This window comes from Petaurus breviceps, unplaced genomic scaffold (genome assembly GCF_028583685.1).
Source record: "Petaurus breviceps papuanus isolate PSGF00001 unplaced genomic scaffold, PetGlider_PUasm1.0 37, whole genome shotgun sequence".
NCBI lineage: Eukaryota > Metazoa > Chordata > Mammalia > Diprotodontia > Petauridae > Petaurus > Petaurus breviceps.
Window position 1 is genome coordinate 19,247,139 of NW_027186296.1, and position 21,005 is coordinate 19,268,143.

The window sequence follows — 21,005 nt, forward strand, 5'->3', positions numbered from 1 at the left end:
TAACAAACCCAGAACAGAGAAGATCAAAACATGACATCATTCCAAATACAGCATTTACTAAGCGTGATTAAATAATCTCCAAGTACTACCCCACCCCAGGACCTTCCAATCATTCAATCAATCACAAAGTCTCTGTTCTAAATACTTCTCCACCCCTAGGCTATACCTTAATTAAGTCCACCACAAAGCCCCTCTTCTCAAATGGAGATTAGTTTCCAAACATAAGGTCAAAAGTTCCCCACCCCTGGATCACAATTGAATCTACCCCAGAGTTACATCAAGTTTAAACACAGCACTTAATACCCAAATGGAGGTCTTTTCTTCATCTTGACACGAGGCAAGTTCTCAGCAATCTTAGTTCCTGGGGAGACAAGGCTTAGCAAGGCCATAAGATACATTGCCAGTCCCTTCATGAATTCACCCTCTGTCTGTAGAACAGTCCTAGAACCCCTGAACACATTAGCAAAGCCCTCTCCCAGGATTTCTGTAAACATACAACAAGAAAATCCTTCTTCAGGGCTTCTGAACCAACAGAAAGGCTCCCAGACCCCTGCAACAACAGCACTGTCCCTCACCAGTGGACAGTATTCACTCTGTCTGCAGGACAGTCTCCAGACCCCTGCAACAACAGTACTGTCCCTCACCAGTGGACAGTATTCACTCTCTTGTCTGCAGGACAGTCGCAGGCCTTCTTAGCGAACAGCCAGGTTCCAGGACTTCTTCAACAAAAGGACAGTCTTTCACCAGTGGACAAATCTGGCAAAATAACATCAAAACAGACAGACAAAGTACCAGCAAAACAGCCATGTCTCCTCAGTCCTTGGCAGCTCAGGGGGCAGGTCTCAAAAGTCCAGGGCAATTCATAGCGGCCACCAGCAATTCTCTTAGTCTCTCTCTCTCCACGAGGTGCTGCTTCCAAAAAAAGATCTTCCGCCTCTCTCTAGTGTCTCTCCAAATCTATGTCACCAGCTCCTCCCAATTCAGGACTTTCTTTTCACATCAACAAGCCCATCCCACAGGTGGGATTAACAAACTCTGGGTTTTAACACAATCAATTTGAAAACCAAGCCAATACAGGGGAATCTTTAATTGCCATTACTATCACAACTTCTGAAGTCCCTAAAATAGTACTTCATACATGTCACTGATACTCCCATACAGGACCATTTCATTTGTCTGCCAACTTCAGTCATCTAAAAAATAAACTAGAACTAGCAAGGTAACCAGAAAGACCTCTGTCCAGCCAAAAGAAATTTCAGATGATCCATATATTAAAACTTGCAAATCAGTCAATAAGCATTTTCTTTTCAGCCTGCTATGTGCCAGGACTGATTAGGTCCTGGGCATGCAAAGACCGAAATGAAAGAATCCTTGCCCTCAGGGAGCTTATATTCTCTCTGGGTTGGGGAGCGGAAAATAGCAAGGATACATATAAATGAATACAAAGAAACTGGGGGGAGGTCTTCAGTAATGGCCTCGTATTTGAAGTGCCACTTTTGCTAAGCTTTGAAAGGAGCAAAATGTGAGGAGTAGCATGAAGATGTTGAATGTTTATGTGGAGAAGAGTAAGTTAATAGTCTGTTTGGGCCTTGCAGTACACTAAAGGAGAATCAGACGTAATAGTTCTGGGACAGATTGTAAAGGGCTTTCAGGGCCAAATAGGAGAGTTTGTGTTTTTTCCTAGAGGTAGTAGAAGCTACTGATACTTTTTTTAGCAGAGGATTAAAGGGGTAACATAGTCATAGCTGTGCTTTAAGAACATCATTTTGTGTATTTGTGCAAGGTAAGACTTAAGGCAGGGAGACCAGTTGGAGTCTTTTGCTTCCATTTAGAGGCTATTGCAATAGACCTGGCAAAAAGTTACAGAGGCAGGGCAGCTAGGTGGCGCAGTGAGTATGAGTGTCAGCCCTGGAGTCAGTTGCAGCCTCAAATGCTTAACACCCACACAAAAAATAACTGGCCGTGTAACCTTGGGCAAGTTACTTAACCCCCCAATTGCTTTAAAAAAAAAAGTTGCAAAGGCCTGAACAAAGACTGTGTCTGTGTCAGTTAACAAGCATTTATTAAACACCACATACTATGCTAAATGCTGGGTATACAAGAAAGGCCCACCCCAAAAAAACACCCTAAAACACAAACCCTGCTCTCAAGAAGTTTGCAGTCTAATAGGAATGAAGAGAAGGGGTTGGATGAGATATGCTGTAAAGGTAAAATTTGATAAGATTTGTCAGTTGATTAAATTGGTAGGGTGAGGCTGAATGAAAGGTTGAGAATGGCTTAAAGGGTTTTGAACCTATTTGGAAAGATGATTGTGCCAAATAGGGAAGTTAGGAAGAGTGGTGGGCTTAGTGGGGAAAATTAATTCTATTTTGGACATGTTGAATTTGAGTTACTTACTGGACTTCCAGTGGGAAATGTCTAATAAGTAGTGATGTGGTCTGAGAGAGAAGAAAGAAAAACTCGGTAAGACTATATGTCTTAGAATCACCTGTACAGAGATAGCAATTGAACCCATGGGATCTGGTGAAATCAATGAAAGAAAAGAGATGTAGAGAGAAAAAATTATTCAAACCAGAACCTTGAGGTACACCCATATTTATAGTAGGAAATTAAACGATGATCTAGGAAAGGTAGGAGAAGAAACAACAGAGAGCAGCAAAGTCATGAAAACCCCAAGAGGAGAGAGATCCAGGAGGGAACAATGTCAGATACTGCATAAAGGTTTAAAGGAAATTAGACTTGAGCAAAGGCTGTTGGATTTGGCAATTAAGAAATCCTCGGTAATTTTGGAGAGCAGTTTCAGGTGAGTGATGAGGTTTGAAGCCAGTTTGTAGGAGGTTGACAGTTAAATGAGAAGAATAATTTGGAGGCAGTGAGTATAGAGAGCTTTTTCTAGTAGTTGGGCTGAGAAATAGGACAATTAACTTGAGGGGAACTTAGGGTTAATTAAAGGTATTTGTTTTGTTTTGTTTTATAAGGATGGGGAGACCTGGGTGTGTATATAAGGAGCAGAGAAGAAGCCAATAAGGAAGGGATTGGCTATTTGACAGAAAGGGGATATTTGTCAGGAATTCTGTCTATCAGATACAAGAAGAGGTGAAATAAAGAATACAAGTAGAGGGGTTGGTTTTAATGGGGCAAAAAAAAGGCCATCTCCCAAAAGAGATTGGAGTAAAGGAAGAGAAAATAGGGGATGATGGCAAGAGGAACTCACAGGGAATGGCTTCTGTCTTCTCAGTTCAAATATGAGGTTAGGTTATCCAGTAAAAGGTAGAGCGGGGTAGTAGTGGTAAGGGAGACTTGAAAAGTGAAGAGATGGTTCAGAATTGCCAGAAGATTACAGTATAGTCAGGGAAGAAGAAAATAATTTTCTTGGCACTGGGAGCCCAGTATAGTTTTTTTCCTCTTTAGATTTATGATTTCATTGACGTAAGGAGCTTCTTGTGAGAAAATTCTCTAGCAATATAAGAACTCAAGCTTCTCTGAAACTTTATTGTTCAGTTGTTCAGTCATGTCCAACCCTTTGTGACCCCATGGACCATACCAAACCAGACACTTCTGCTCTCCACTATCTCTCCCTTTTTTTTCTCTTTGGCTTTTTGGAGGGCAGTTGGGGTTAAGTGACTTGCCCAAGGTCACACGATTAGTTTTTTGTGTGTTAAGTGTCTGAGGCCAGATTTGAACCCAGGTCCTCCTGACTCCAGGGCTGGTGCTCTATTCACTGTGCCACCTAGCTGCTCCTCAACATTCATTTTTTAAAATTTTGAGTTCCAAATTCTCTCCCTCTTTTCCTCCCTTTTCCCCTCCTGGAGGCAGTAAGCAGTCTGATACAGATTATACATGTGCAATCAGGTAAAACATATATTTTTTTTTCCTTTTTGGAGGGGGAAAGGCAGGGCAGTTGGGGTTAAGTGACTTGTCCAAGGTAACAAGGCTAGTAAGGATTTGGGGCCGGATTTGAACTGAGGTCCTCCTGACTCCAGGGCTGGTACTCTATTCACTGCGCCACCTAGCCGCCCCGTTGATATAACTTTTTATGTCTAAATTATGTGCTCATTTTGACCTTCTCTTGGTATAGCGTAAGATATTGGTCTGTACCTAGTTTCTGCCATACTGTTTTCCTAGCAGTTTTTGTCCAATAGTGAGTACTTGTCCCAAAAGCTTAGATCTTTGGGTTTATCAAATACTAAATTGCAATTGTCATTTACTACTATGTATTGTGTACCTATTATGTAATCTATTCCACTGACCCACCCCTCTGTTTCTTAGCCAGTACCAGATTGTTTTGATGATTACCACTTTATGATACAGTTTGAGATCTGGTATAGCTTGGCCATCTTCCTTCACTTTTTTTCCCCATTGATTTTCCCTTGATTTTCTTAACCTTTTGTTTTTCCAGATAAACTTAGTTATTATTTTTCTAGCCTGTAATTGGTAGTTTGATTGGTTTGGCACTGAATAAGTAGATTAATTTAGATAGAATTGTCATTCTTATTATATTGGCTCAGCCTACCCATAAGCAATTAATATTTTTCTAGTTGTTTAGCTCAGATTTTGTGTGTGAAGTTACTCCATTTCTTCTAAGAGATTCTTGTCTACACTAGTATTTGTAATGATCACCTAAACTAAATTCACCCATTCCAATCCATTTAAGTTCACTGACACCTAAAATGTTGATGTTTAGTCTTTCTATCTCCTGTTTGACTACATCCAGCTTACCTTGGTTCATAGATCTTACATTCCAGGTTGCTGTGCAGTATTGATCTTTTCATTGTCACCTTTCATCACCAAATGCATCCACAGCTGAGCTTCCTTTCAGTTTTGGCTCAGCTGCTTCATTAGTAGTGGAACTACTTGTAGGTAACCTCCACTCTTCCCCAGTAGCGTATGGAACCCCTTCCAACCTGAAGGGCTGATCTTCTGATGTCATCTCTTTTATCATTTTAGTACTGTCCATAGAGTTTTCTTGGCAAAGATAGTGGAGTGGTTTGCCATTTTCTTTTTCCATGGGGTCACTGGAGTTTGTCAGAACTCTCCGCTATGACTTGTACATCTTGGGCAAGCCTGCACAGCATAGCTCATTGTTTTACTGAGCTATATAAAGCCCCTTTGCCATGACAAGGCAGTGAACTATAACCTTAGAAAAGCTCTATGAGGTGCTGAGAGTAAGTGACTTGCCCAAGGTCACATTAAATGTATGTGTCAGAGGCATTATTTGAACCCAGGACTTCCTGACTTCTTTCTCTTCTATCCATGTCACCTTGATATAGCTATAGTTAAGATTCAGTATGATACATGTGTAGTGAACCCAGTCTGCATGGTTGCCTAACTTCTTCTAGCAGCCTGGTGTTGGAAGGCAGGAGGCATTTGGCAAGGATGATTCAGGTTTGGGATTTAGCAAGGCATAATCTTTAATAGGACAAAGGGGCAAGGCGTTCTAGAGAAGAGGACAGTACAAAGTTGGATTTTAATCACTGTGGCAAGGTTGGGAAGGGAAGAAAGTAAGGGCAGGGGTGATAGCTAGGGGCTGGAGGTTACTTCAAAACCCTGCCTTTGTAGCACATTAGTGAATCCTGTCTTTCTACAGAATCTACCAGGAGAAGGCAAGGAACTATCATTTAAAAATCTAATTTAATATATTAATATTTATAATGAATTCCATTAAAAAATGGTTACTTTTTTCATTTGGTACTTAAAGAGGCTTCAGATACCTGGAAGATTTATTTATGTAGAACGTTTCATTTCTTAATCCTGCCAGAGAAATGAAACATTACTGTAGATATTTTTAAATGAGATAGAACAGCAAAGTAGATTTTGAGAGAAACCTGTACCATTAAAATGTATAATATTTAAGTGCTTGAAATTTAGGGTTGCAGCACACTCATCTTAGCAATATGCTCATTAGGTTTGTAACTTCTACCAGTGAAAGGAGATTAGAGATCCACTAAAATATTTTCAGTAATTCCCACTGAAAAATGTGACAGCCAAGATCCATTATCGCACTCGAAATAATTAAAGTGAATGTACACATAAGAGACTTTCCTGAAAAAATGTTCAGTGATAGCAAGTTTTGGTGCCTATACAATATGGCAGTCCCTATACCATAGTTTGAATGCTTCACGATTCATTTTGATTATTGTTCTTATGTTTAGAGCTCTATAAAATCTCAAAGAGATACAAGGACTTTTGAGTTGATTAGGCTTCAGTGGTTCTGGCAGGTAAATCCCAGTACTATTTATAGAGGTTTCTTTGTAATTAAAAAAATGTTTTGGGTATGATTAATATAGAATATTACCTTTTCAGTAAAATGCATTTATATACTGGAAGAAAATGAATTTTTTTTTTCACTTCTAAAATTTTAACTATTTTCCAGCCTATTCTTAAAGTTAAAGGACAACCAGAAATTGGAGTTTCAAAGGCAGGAACTGTGAGTGAAAGTACTGAAGATAATGAAAGACCTAAAGTAAGTAAAGTCTTTGGAAAGGACTACAGATATGTAGTACTCAACAGTACTGATTGTCTTAAGCCATTTCTTTTGTTTTTTAATCTTTCCTTTCTGGGAGAGAGCTATACCATCTACAGTATCTATTTATATATGACTATTATATTGTAAAGCATGTTTTCAGCCTTCTGCTGAAAATATTTTGTCTAATTTTTTAGAGGTAACAAGTATTGTATTAATTTATAGTAGTTGAGTTTTTAAAATTAACTTTTAACCATTTATAAGAGGGTTTTCCTTTATGATTTATCCCCAAGCTTTTCGTTTGAAAAAGTCTTTTTCTAGCATGAGACTTTTGTTGACTATATTTTTATGTTATACTTGGTTTAGGTATTTGGAATATGCAATGATTGAAGAAATAGGTTATTATAAATACTACTTGTGTCAGGCTTCTCTGTCCTAAGAAAGACAATTTATGAAGAGAATATAAGCATTTATAGTAGAGGGGATAGAAATATACCATATTTAAAGTATCTTGAAAATAGGAAGATGACTTAGAAAGACTTAGCAATAGCAGTCTCCCACAGTTCATTTGCAGTCTGCTCATTGAAATCCAAAGCTTTTCTGATTAATCTCCAGTGAGTTCCTGCTACTTTACTACCCATATTCTCATCGTAGTTTTACACTGTCAGAAACCCCTTTCTTCCAAATGCAAAGAGATTGTAATGCTTAAGAAAAGGAAAAATATACCATCAGGAAAAATTTAGGAACTTAGTTCTCAAAAAGTTTTAAAGGCAGAAGGCAAAGAGAGTACTCTGTTAACTATTTCTTTGTCTTAATTAATTTGTACCTTTATATGCATTAAGTTTCTTTTTCTCCATCTAGTCTCAACGAGAGCCTTTGACAAGAGCTCGAAGTGAAGAAATGGGAAGGATAGTACCAGGATTGCCTTCAGGCTGGGCCAAGGTAAAAATCAAAATTACTACAAAGGAAAACAAGAGGGTTGCTCAAATAGTAATTCTTCTTTGTATCTATTCTCTATGAACTATTGTGGAATTATTTCCTGATTTCAAAATGTTTAGGTAGAGTTACTCCTTTTTTCTCTAAATAAAGAGATTATATATTAAAACTTCACATCTGTTTTTCCTAATGTTAACTGGGCTTCTGATCATACAACACGAAAAATCCATTGGGATACATGGACATTTCTCTCATTTAACATTACAAAAAACTTGTAATCTAAGAACCTGAGTACTCTGTACTTAAAAGTGTTCCTTAACTAGTTATAGAAATACATCTAGATTATGCAAAGCCAAAAATATCTCTAATAATGAATTAGCTTTATAGAATGGTAGTTTGGCTTTTTTGACCTTTTCTTTTCTTTTCCATCTAAGTTCCTTGATCCAATCACTGGAACCTTTCGTTATTACCATTCACCTACCAACAGTGTTCATATGTATCCACCGGAAATGGCTCCTTCATCTGCTCCTACTTCTACCCCTCCAACTCATAAAGCCAAGCCACAGATTCCTGCTGAGCGGGATAGGGAACCTTCCAAACTGAAGCGTTCCTACTCCTCCCCAGATATAACCCAGGCCATTCAGGAAGAAGAAAAGAAGAAGGCAACAGTAACCCCAGCAGTCAATCGGGAAAACAAGTAAGCCTATCCATATACCATAAACTAGGATAATCATTAGATTTCATGCAATGGTTCCCAGATGCAGTGTTTTGACTTCATGGGGTTCAAAAGTCTTTGTTATGTGTACCATTTACAATGAACGCAGGGTATTAGAATGGAAAGAGTGGTGCTGGTCTTGATGACACTATTGAGCACTCTGATGCAAGTTTTTCATACCAGAAATAAAACAATCATTATCACTGTTTTTAATGTTTGTATAAGAAGGTAATTAGCCTTCAGACTTGGAGGTCCTCACAAGCAAACTCTGGCTTCCAGGTGAAATTTTAAGAATCACTGTTTTATAGAGTTCTTAATCATATGTTGTGTTTTTACTTTGAGAATCACCATTAAGCAGCTTTCTCAGAGTATAGTGTGAATTCTTTTAAAATTTTTTTCAACATATTTTATTTATTACATTAAATATTTACCAATTATATGTAAAAATTTAATATTTTATTTATATTATTATATTTTAATATTCATTTTTTCTCCTCCCTCTTTGAGAAGGCAAGCAGTTTGATATCAGTTATACACATGAAGTCATCCAAAACATTTCCGTATTAGCCATGTTGGAAAAAAAAAATGAAGAACATTTTTTTTTTAGTGTTCTTTAAACTATATTAAGGGTTCACTTCTTTATGTGGAAATTGATAACATTTTTCCTCATGGGTCCTTTGAAATTGTCTTAGATCATTGTATTGCTGAGAATAGCGCACAGTTGATCATCATACAATATTGCTGTTACTATACACAGTGTTCTCCTGGTTCTGCTCACTTCACTTTGTGTGAGTTCATATAAGACTTCCCAGGTTTTTCTGAAAGCATCCTGCTCATTATTTCATACAGCACAATAGTAGTCCATCACGGTCATGTACCACAACTTGTTCAGCCATTCCACAGTTGATGAGCATCCCCTCAATTTCCAATTCTTTGCCACCACAAAAAAAGCTAATGTAAATATTTTTGTACAGATAGGTCCTTTTCTCTTTACAGATCTAGTAGTTGTATTGTTGAGTCAAAACTTTTGTGCACAGCTTTATAGACCTTTGGGTATAATTCCAAATGGTTCTCCAGAATGTTTGAATCAATTCACAACACTACCAGAAGTGCATTAGTGGCCTAATTTTTCCACATCCCCTCCAAAATTTATTTTCCTTTCCTGTGCAATGTAAATTCTCTTTCTTGTTACCTGACTTCCACTGGTCTTTCCTAGGTGGTTAATATTAGGACAGAATTCTTAAATGGTAGTAAGAGATTCCAGTAGTAATATTGCTGGGTCAGATGGTATGCAAAGTTTTATACCCTTTTGGTCATAGTTCTAAACTGTGCTCCAGAATGGTTGGACCAGTTTATTACTTTACATTCATTAAAGACCCTATTTTTCCACATTCCCTCCAGAATTTGTCATTTTCCTTTTCTATACGATGTGAATTCTCACTTTAACATTAGCTGACTTCCCTTGGTCTTTCCTAGGTGACTAATAATAGGACAGAATTCTTATATGGTATTAAGAGATACCAGTAATCACAAACAAAATGCTTAGACTTGAGCAGTTTGGTTGGAGTCTTTGTGATGAATTTATGGAAAGACACAGACAAAACTTACCAATGGTGAAAAGACATAGCTGGGTTGTGATCAGTGCTGGTCTAGGGGGTATCTATACTAAGCGATCTCAGATCTACTCCATAAACATAGTAACTTCCTAGAGCCTAATCTTTGTTTTACTCCATTCCTTCACCACATAGTATTAACTGACTAATTATAAACAATGATCAAAAAATGTATTTAAAAGCAAGTTTCTTAGATTATACCTAATTTAGCTTTGCTCTCCACTTTATCCTTTTTTCTAACTTTCCATCACCACTCTCTTTTTACTGATGGGTCTAAAAAGAAATTACTTTTCTTGCCAAAGAGTTACAACTAGTTTGCCTTCATGACCTCTTTAGTGGCACTTCTCAGGCACATATCAAAAGAGTTCTGTAGTATTATTTTCACCCAAATATAAAAACTACTTTAGAAATGTTTTTATTTAACAAAGTGGGGCACGTGTGTGTGTGTGTGTGTGTGTGTGTGTGTGTGTGTGTGTGTGACACAGCCAAGTAAAATAGTTTGAAGTTTTCAGTTGGCAAATGAATTTATTGTTATAAAAAATATGAATTGGCTCTTTTGCATTTATTCCATTTACTAGTTCCTGTATTCTGACTTAACTCTGTTAAACTATTAGTTTAACAGTGGCTAAAGATTGTGCCATTTATGAATGTCATACAGTTACATTGCATGTGAAAAAAAAGAGTTCAGTAGAGTTGCCTATACTAGACCATAATATGTGAAGACTCCCTTCCAAGGCTTTTCTTTGTTGCCCTAGTCACACAGATAGGTGCCAATGAATACAGATACTCCCCTTTTTTCAGTCACCTTTCACTTCTTTATGTTGCATCTTCTTTGGCTGAATTCAGTATCAAACATCTGGCGGCAGATATTGTTAAAATTCGACCTTCTTTGTAGGACTAAAGATTTTGAAGACAAACTCCTAATGTTAGAACCATTCTGTCTTTTTTTCTGAGTACGTTGTCCTTCCTAAGAGCCATCAGAGGTTTTCTGACATGTCTCAAGCTGCAATTTGGCTTACCTGTTGGGGGGTGGGGGTGGGGGTTATCTCAGAACACACTTAGATGCAGAGAAGTCAGGAATCCATACTATTATCTGAAGACTCCTCATACCTTTGGGGCTCTCTTTCCTTGTAAATGTTTAACCCACTATTCAGGTTGCCAGAGTCACTGCCATTTGAATCATTACCACTGAATTTACATAAGATTTGTCATGACCACTGAATTTACATGCAGATTTACATAATTCTAAGGACCTTAATTTTCCTTCCTAGGCCAGTATGCTACCCCAAAGCTGAAATCTCAAGGCTCTCTGCCTCTAAGATCCGTAATCTCAATCCTGTGTTTGGAGGATCAGGACCAGCTCTCACTGGACTTCGTAATTTAGGAAACACTTGTTATATGAATTCAATATTACAGTGCCTATGTAATGCTCCTCATTTGGCTGATTATTTCAACAGAAACTTTTATCAGGATGATATTAACAGGTAAAAAATACAAAAACAGCTTTCTTTTACCATTTCCGGTCTGGAATGAAATTTTTGTATTGTTTGTTCAGTTTGCTTGCTATTCTTTTTGTAAGGTATGCTATGGAACCAAACTTTACACAGATCTAGACAAGTCACATTGCAGAGCATTCATCTTTATTCACTGTGCCACCTAGCCACCCCAAGAGCATTCATCTTTAAAGAGAAAAAAATTGAGTTTAATGGTGTATTGTGAATTTCATCTTTTTTTTCCCCCCCTTTTGAGAGAGGATTAGAAATGTGGAAGAGAAGAAAAGTTTGGCGGGCACAAATAGGAAGCCTGTCTCTTATCCATCAGGCAGAAAGAAGGAAGATTTGGGCATAAGTTATTCAGAGTTAATTATAAATTTGGCACACTAATTCAAGTCTGTGTCAGATTGAGGTGAAAATAAAACTCTTGTGAAAGTAAAGCTCAGTTAAGGGAAAAGTGTATTAGGAATTTGACTTTACAAATATTTTTGTTCTAAAAATTCATCTGTATTGATGTTTAGGTGTTTCAGTATCAGACTCTCTTCCTCACTTGGAGATTAGGGCACTATTAGAATCTAGAGTTGAAAGGGACTATATAGAGGCATCAATATCTCATTTTAAAGATGAGAAAACCAAAGTCCACAAAAGTAGCCAGCCAGAGGTTGTCAGCAGGGAATTGAGATTTGATCCCAGGTCCTCAGATGCTTTTCTGTCTCCATTAAACCACAGATACCTTTTTTCAGGTTACTCCTCTGCTCAAAATCTTCTAGTCAGTGAACATTTAAGTACTTACTTCCTATATGCCAGATACTATACTAAGTGCTGGGTATACAAAAAGAAGCAGAAGACAGTCCTTGCCCTCAGGAGGCTCACAATGGGGGAGACAACAAGGAAGCAAATATATACAAACAATCTATATACAAGATAAAGAGGAAATAATTGCTAGAGGTTTGGCACTACTAGCATCCTGAAGCCTTGGGAAAGGCTTCCTTTAGAAGATAGGTTTGTGGTTGTGAGTGAAATCTAGGGAAGGGGGCAGTAGGTGGAGATGAGGAGGAATGGTAGTCCAGATATGGGAGGTGTCCAGAGAAAAGACCTGGAGCCAGGAGGTGGAATGTCTTTTTTGTGGAAGCTATTGTCACTGGATCAGAGAGTACATGGCAGTGTGTGAGATTTCCTGTTGGCTAATGAGTAAAATTTGAATTTTATTTCCATGGCCTTAAAAGGCCTCCACCATCTAGAGCTAACCTCTCTCTCTGACTTTTGTGTTGTCATGTCCTGTTAGGATATTAGGCTGTAAATTCCATTTCACCCAGCACCTAGAACAATCATCAAGGTGGTCCCATGGATAGGGTGCAGGCCTGGAGTCACAAAGACCTGGGTACAGATGCATCCTCAGATACTTGCTGTGTGACTTTGGGCAAGTCACTCTGTTTGCCTCAATTTCCTTTTCTGTAAATGGTTCTTATAATAGCATCTACCTCCCAGGATTGTTGGTGAGGATCAAATGAGACAAAAATTGTAAAATGCCTAGCAGAGTGATTTGTACATAAGTGCCATATAAATGTTATTAGCCTTTTATTTTTATCTGCACATAGTAAATGCTTTCAAAATGTTTAATAAATTCATTTGAAATATTTTAAAATATGTTAACAGCTTATTTTGATATTTAAAGTAACACTTTTTACTCCTGCATATTCTTTATTTTAATTGTTATTTATAATTTTTATTTTATTTGCAAAGGTCAAATTTATTGGGGCATAAAGGAGAAGTGGCTGAGGAGTTTGGGATAATCATGAAGGCCCTGTGGACAGGACAGTATAGGTATATCAGTCCAAAGGATTTTAAAATCACAATTGGGAAGATCAATGACCAGTTCTCAGGATACAGCCAGCAAGACTCACAGGAATTGCTTCTGTTCCTAATGGATGGACTCCATGAAGACTTGAATAAAGTAAGCAGTTTTATTTTTTAATGTTGCAAAGTGCTCATTTGTATTACTCAGTAGTACTGTAATTTTATCCAGTATCCATATGTATTTTGCTTGATGGGGTGTCTTGACAGCACTAATGTTGGGACAGGTATTCCAAAAATAAATAGATTTGTCAAATACTAGAATTTGTATTTGATTGTTGAATGTTAGAAAGTCTTACTTTTTTGTGTCTGTGAAATTTGCTGTTTCAGTAGTCATAATGTGTTTGGTTTACTTTTTATCTGGTGGGAGAGTTATCTATTATATCCCTGTAGCATTGTAACTGCAGTCATGTGAAATGGACAGAAGGCTCGCCATAGAGCCTGGAAGACCGGGGTTCGAGTGTTTCTTATGAAACCCTAGACAGGTCACTTAACCTCTCAAGGCCCCAGCAAATCCCTAAGACTGTTAAGTTTCATAACAAGTGATTAATAATGTATTGATAGAAGGACTTTGTAGAGAACACCCTATACCAATGAAATGACAGGTCAGAGGAAAAACAGCTGCAGGCTGGATACCAATTTGTGTAGAGGAATACTTTAAAATCCTGAGTGCAGAAATCCTGATCGTAATTGACTTTAAACTCAATGTTTCTATCCTCATATCTTTTACTTTTTCCCAAAAGCAGTTACACTCTGTGCCTGGGTTCAGGTTTGTTTTTCTGACTTTATATTACCTTGTACTGTTTGTTACAATATGATTGGGTCCTGTATGGTATATATGGATTTGGATTTATATGTTATGACCTGAGCATGGAGCTTGTCAGTTCCACACAAAGAGGATCTCTTTCACCATCATCATCATCATCTTTTTTTTTTCTTCTTTTTTTTTTTTTCTTTTTGGAGGGCAGTTGGCGTTAAGTGGCTTGCCTGAGGTCACATGGCTAATGAGTATTAAGTGTCTGAGGCCAGATTTGAACTCAGGTCCTCCTGACTCCAGAGTTGGTGCTCTCTTCACTGCATATCATCATCTTTTTAAAACGAATAACTTTCACTAATTTTTGCACAGATAATTCGAGTTGCTTGATGGAGGAGTTCTTTTCACAACTCAGGCCTTTTAGATTCAATAGGAAATTATCATGGTTGTTTGCTAAAGCAGTGATCTAAATGTACATTTTAAATAATTAAAAACAGGCTAGTTTTTTTCATCATAGAATTATAAAATTGGAGGGATCGTTAGAGAACATGTCCAATCCCCTCATTTCAAACACTGAAGGATTAGTGTCTTGCTAAGTGTTTTCCACAACCCCTCATTCAGTGTAGGCATCTTCTGTCACTTAAGAGGAGATGGCAAAGAGCCTTTGAGAATTCCTCAGTCAGTATGTTCAGTAGCATTTACCTACAAATTCAAGTTAAATATTTCATTTCCAGGCTGATAACCGAAAGAGGCATAAAGAGGAAAATAATGATCATCTTGATGATTTCAAAGCAGCTGAACATGCCTGGCAGAAGCACAAACAGCTCAACGAGTCAATTATCGTTGCACTTTTTCAGGGCCAGTTCAAATCCACAGTACAGTGCCTCACCTGTCACAAAAAGTCTAGGACATTTGAGGCTTTTATGTATTTGTCTTTACCACTAGCATCCACAAGTAAATGTACATTACAGGTAAGCCTCTTTTGCTAATCATTTATATTTGTTTATAAATTTCTGAGGGAACTGCTTAAATCCACAAAAGTGGATTTTATATATACATATAAAATTTACAGGTAAAAAAGTTTCTGACTTTACAAATGCCTTCAGGAATTAGAAAAAGTTGGGAATTTGTCTGATTTTAAGATTTTTTTTCCTTTCTTTTGGTGTATTTTTCAGATTTGGTGCTTAATTTCCAAATTTAAAACATCTGAAAACATAATTTTGATTTAAAACCTGCAGTGTTGATTTTACATTCAGTAATTTTGAGGCCAAAGTGGTACACCCTGATATCTGCACTGTGATGTAGATAGCTGATATGAAGGGAATTTTTTTTTTATGATGCTTATTATCTTAAGCCTTTGAGTTGACTTCTTTTCTCCTAGGATTGCCTTAGATTATTTTCCAAAGAGGAAAAACTTACAGATAACAACAGATTTTACTGTAGCCATTGCAAAACTCGAAGGGACTCAATGAAAAAAATAGAAATCTGGAAGTTACCACCTGTTCTTCTAGTACATCTCAAACGGTAAGAAAACGAGGGCAAGTTCATCCGTGAGATCAGCCAAAGATACAGGTCAGAACATTGATGGTTTTTTACTTTATTGGACTATGTGACCAGAAAAGTGAAAATGTTCTTTTGAAGCATCTACATGGCATAGTGATTAGAGCACCAGGCCTGGTGTCAGGAGGACCTGAGTTCAAATCCAACCTCAGAACACTTACTAGGTCTATAACCCTGGGCTTTATTTAACCTTCTTTTGCCTCAGTTTCCTTCAACTATAAAATGAAGATAAAAATAAATACCTACCTCCCAGGATGGTTGTGAGGATCCAGTGAGATTTGTCAAATGTTTAGCAGAGTGCCTGATACAAGTGCTATATAAATGTTAGCTATCGTTATTATTAAATTATCTTCCAATGTATACACTGGTGTGCAAATTAATTGGGACAAAGTAAAATAATTAAATGTATTATTTACTTATCTAATAAACCTTATAACTCTTTCCTACAAAAAAATTTAACATGTGGAAAGTACATTGTTTTTCTATACTCGCTTGTTTTACATTGTTTGGTTTGGAGTTCAAAAAATTTTGACATACGTTTTAATTCTTCATCGTGAAATCATACATCTGTGACATAGAATATTAAGTTACCTTAAATGACCAGTCCATTTTTACAGGTCTAACCTTGAGTCTAGGATGTAAATTTTTAAAAAAAAATTTTCAATAGCATGTAAAAATTTTTAGTTACAAATTCTCCCTCTTTTCCTCCCCTCCCCTCTCCATGAGAAGGCAAGCAGTTTGATATAGTTTGTGTATGTATAGTTATGCAGAAGAAATTTCCATATTAGTCATATCGTGAAAGAAAACACAGACCAAAATGAATGTTAAAAAAAAATAGTAATCTTCATTGTGCACTCAGACTCCATCAGTTCTTTCTCTGGAGGTGGATAGCATTTTTTTATCATAAGTTCTTGGAAATTGTCTTAGATCATTTTATCGTAGAAAATAGCTGAGTCATTCAGAATTGATCATTGTACAGTATTGCTGTAACTGTGTATAATGTTCTCCTGGTTCTGTTCACTTTACTTAGCATCAGTTCATGTAAGTCTTTCCAAGTTTTTCTGAAATCATCCTGTTCAACATTTCTTACTTCATGATAGTATTCCATCACAATCATATACCACAACTTGTTCAGCCATTCCCCAGTTGATGAATATCCCCTTAATTTCCAATTCTTTGCCACCACAAAATGAGGTACTATAAATATGTTGGAATATATAGGTCCTTTTCCTTTTTTTTTTTTTAATCTCTTTTGGATACAGACCTAGTAGTGCTATTGGTGGGTCAGGATATACAGAGTTTTGTAGCCCTTTGGGCATAGAGTATAGATTTTCAGTAGAGTTTAAATCAGGCATCTTCCAAGGCCTTTTGAAGCATGTGTATCTCCATAGCTTGAATGAATTTCTTTACCTTTTTATACCATGTGGCATGGTAAAGTATCACATTACAGTATTTCATTTATGGTGAAAATTTCTGTAATTTCGTAGGACAGTGAAAGTCACAAATCCCCCATTTGGGGGGCATGTGTTTTACAGTTTGATGAAGGTTCCCAAATTTTAGAGACTCACTTGGACTTTCTATGACAATAGATAAAATCTTGATTGAACAAAAGAGTTTCAAAGCTGAGTGGGGGTGGCACACACCTGTGGAATCTAAGGTAACAGATCTCTTGAGTTCAGTAGCTCTGAGCAGCAGGGGCTTGAGCCAACTGGGTATCTGCACCAAATTCAGCATTTAAATGGTGACCAGCCTCAAGAAAAGGGACCATGAGGGTTGCCTAAATAGGAATAAATTGGCTCAGGTTGGAAACAAAAGCTCCTGTGCCAGTCAGTATTAGAATAAAAACTGAATAGCTCCCCACATTTCCAGCCTAGGAGAGATAGGCAGAACCAGTCTTATCTAAAAAAAAAAAGTTTCATAATTAAAAGCTACTTTTCCAGTTTTCAGCATTCTGATCTTTCTGTTATCTTGCCCATGACAAACTTTTTCTTCATAGCAGTGTTTAGCAGATTTTACTGTTTTTACAACTTCAGGAAACCTATGCCGAACTTCAGTTTCCAGGTCTCTCTGGAAAATCTTTGCCTGTTTTCTAAGAATTAATTAGACTATTTTGCATCGATAGTGTCGCATCGATAGTGTCAGTCTTTGGCAATTTTTTGTTGTTGTTTTTGCCTGTCTTTCCTTTATTCTTTGATGTCATTGATCCTGTTTCATTGTGGTCTTGAATAATCCTTAAAATACTTGACTTCCTCATAACAGTAGTCCCTTCAAAATCTCTAACAATAATTGACTTGTGTTGGGGCGGCTAGATGGTGCAGTGAATAGAGCATCGGCCCTGGAGTCAGGAGGACCTGGGTTCAGATCCGGCCTCAGACACTTAACACAAAAACTAGCCGTGTGACCTTGGGCAAGTCACTTAACCCCACTTGCCCTCCAAAAAGCAAAAAAAAATATAAAAATTTTGACTTGTGTTGTTAAAGAGCTACAGCTTTTTTATGTTTCCTTGGAATAATATGTAATCTTGTAACTACAGAATTAAGAACACTGCAGAAGAGAGTAATGAAACACTTGTGTGTGGCATGAAATCCAGCTCTCATTTGATAGAGAAGTAACAAAGAGGTAGTGAAATTAGCTCAGTCTTGTTTCATCAAGTCAGGTGTTCAGTGTTAGCATAAGTATTCATGTTTGAACATTGCTTTCACAAAATGAAATCATATCAGAATTATTGTCTGACCTATATAATTCCCACACCACTGTTCTGTGCTCTATAAAGAATACTTTATAGACGTTGAGTAAAGAATACTTTATAGATGCTGAGTAAACACTCCTTGTTATCAAAAAAGAATTTTGTGAACATCCACTAGCTTTATTTTACTTGTCTATAAAATTTGTATCATTTGAACTTACCTCAGTGACTTGCCCTCTGAGTACCCAACGTTTATATTATGCATAGCAAAACAGTTTACCCAAGGAGTAGTTTGTTGAATAAGGTGAACAAGGTTGAAGTAGGGGAATTGTATTAGGTATTGTCTGAACTCAGTCCCCCAGTCAGCAGTTTTAGACTATTATCCTGCAGAAGGAAGCTTGGATAATGGACAGCCCTCAGTTCCTTTCTGAAAGTTTGATGATGATGTCTCTTTTTATTATTGAGGTGACCAATAGTACAGGAAATGGAGTTTTCAAAATGATCTGTAGGACTTTGCATTATGCCTAAGTCTAACTTGTAATACCTAGTAATAGCTTGTTCAGATAAGTAGATAGATTAGGTGCTTGCTGCATGCAGGGTACTGAACTAGGCATTGGGAAAAACAGGAAATCAGGCTATGATAAAGTCCATACTTTTATAGAGTATATATAATTTTATAGAATATATATAATTGGGGAAAGGGAATAAGATGCAGACATCAATAACTATAATATGGAAATAAGATATGATAAGTACTTAGAAAGGTCTAAAACAACGTTCCTATGAGCTTCACATGCTCTATTTAACTGTTAAAAATATTATGTTCTGCAGTTTTTCCTATGATGGAAGATGGAAGCAAAAACTACAAACATCTGTAGATTTTCCGTTAGAAAATCTTGACTTATCACAATATGTTATTGGTCCAAAGAATAATTTGAAGAAATACAATCTGTTTTCAGTTTCAGTAAGTATTTCGTTAAGTTTCAATTTAAACCTTTGATTTTAAAACAAACAAAAAAAACCCAGCCCCCTATGTTTTTAATGGTAGTGGCTATAACCGTTCATTCTAACCCAATGGGAAAACTCGTAATGCTTTGTACTGTGAGTTTTCCTAATTGGCTTCATGTCTGTTTGATTCCAGAATCACTATGGAGGACTGGACGGAGGACACTACACTGCCTACTGTAAAAATGCTGCAAGACAACGATGGTTTAAGTTTGATGATCACGAAGTGTCTGACATCTCCGTGTCCTCTGTGAGATCCTCGGCAGCATACATCCTCTTCTACACATCACTGGAGCAGCGAGTAACAGATGTAGCCACATAAGAAGACTGTGTAGAAAGCTAGCTCTTTTGTAAAGGCACAGCAGCACAACTCTAGAAATGCATAGTAAGATGCAGAGTAGTTATATACAACCATTTAAAAGACATAAGAGTGAGAGCCGTGTTACTGAAACTAAATATTTCAGGTCAGTGCTACTACTTTATCAGGAAGCTGACAACATCTAATAAATATTACAGTAAGCATCCTTTATAGATTCTACTTATTTCAAAACAACTTTTTTAGTCTACTCCCAAATTAAATTATAACTCATTATTTGCTGTCCATTTAAGCCTTCTTATCCTGGCCTAAGCCCCATTGTATACTTTATTTTTCTTTTCACTGTTATGGCCTTTTCACATTTCTAACCCTCAGCTTGATTCTACTGTGAATACTCTAGAATGATGTAAAGCAGGTAGGAATGTATGTGTATATATTTATTGCATACTTGCACATCAGACCTATGTATATAATTTTAAAAAAAAAATCCTTTCGTGAAGCCTAGAACTCAGAGGATTGCTTTTTCTTTGCCTGTTCTAAATAACTAAAATGCTTTTTAGAGACACAACAAAGCAAAGCTATTTTTATGTTGGCTTTGGGATGTATTTGTGCACTTAAACTTTATTCTAAAAAAGAAATGAAACTTTTCTTTAATTTTTTAATATATAAATTTCATGTACACCTGCATTAAAATCCCAATGAGGAAATTATTTTAAATCCCAAAATGCTGTTAAGTGTTCTGTCTTGATTGAAGTTTTCTGTTGTCTGATGTAACACAGAAGATCCTTAAGTACTTCAGTATATGTTCTATCCTACTGCCTTCACTCAACTAATAGTTTGTTTTGGCCAGAGGTGTCAGACACGTAGCCCACAATACTCCTGAGTACAGCCTGAATCAGATCTAAATGTAATTGGGAAATATTTAACAAAATAAACGAAAATACAGTAACACATAGTGTTATACTTTAAAACTAAATCAACATGCAACCTGAAGGGATCCTTATGGACCCTTTAGTGGCCCCCATTTCTGAGTTTGACACTACTGAGACTATAATAGCAAGTCTAACTGAAAAAAGCAGTGAATAAAACAACAACAACTTATCTCTAAGTCAGCATTATATTTTTAACTTATAATTAAGGCTTTTTCTAGAATGTCTCTTAGAAATGAAATGTGAAAAAAAAAACTAAAAGATGAACATTGCATCATAGGTACATTTTAATTAGTTGCTTAAAAATGAGGTAGTTTCATTTGCTGGGTAGCATCCTGGACTTAGAATAAAAAAGACCCAAGTTGAAATCCTACCTCAAAACCTTACTAGCTGAGTAACCTTGGGCAGACCACTTAATTACTCTCAGACTCACTTTCCTCATCCACAAAATGGGGATAATAATAGCAGCTATCTCACCTGGTTTATTGTAAGGATCAAGTGAGATAATATATGTAAAGTGTTTTGCAAATCTTAAAGCACCATTTAAATGTGATCTGATCTCTTATGGATAGAGTGACTTATTAGTCAGTGGAATCATTATCTCTGGAAGAAATTAATGTGATATAATCTGTTAGTGTCATTCAGTCAGAAAGCATTTATAAGTGTACTAAGCTCTAGAAA

General features: G+C 36.8%; 1 protein-coding gene across 1 annotated transcript in view; it reads left to right on the forward strand.

The window, feature by feature from the left end:
• Positions 1-20,120, forward strand: part of USP8 (ubiquitin specific peptidase 8) — a 75,335-nt gene extending 55,215 nt beyond the window's left edge. The window contains exons 12-20 of the mRNA XM_069098041.1: positions 6,374-6,463; positions 7,325-7,405; positions 7,834-8,096; positions 10,999-11,211; positions 12,964-13,174; positions 14,563-14,799; positions 15,210-15,352; positions 18,906-19,038; positions 19,216-20,120. Of these exons, the coding sequence (XP_068954142.1) occupies positions 6,374-6,463; positions 7,325-7,405; positions 7,834-8,096; positions 10,999-11,211; positions 12,964-13,174; positions 14,563-14,799; positions 15,210-15,352; positions 18,906-19,038; positions 19,216-19,401 (1,557 nt within the window). The 3' untranslated portion in view covers positions 19,402-20,120. The remainder of the gene's footprint in view (positions 1-6,373; positions 6,464-7,324; positions 7,406-7,833; positions 8,097-10,998; positions 11,212-12,963; positions 13,175-14,562; positions 14,800-15,209; positions 15,353-18,905; positions 19,039-19,215) is intronic.
• The last annotated feature ends 885 nt before the right edge of the window (positions 20,121-21,005 follow it).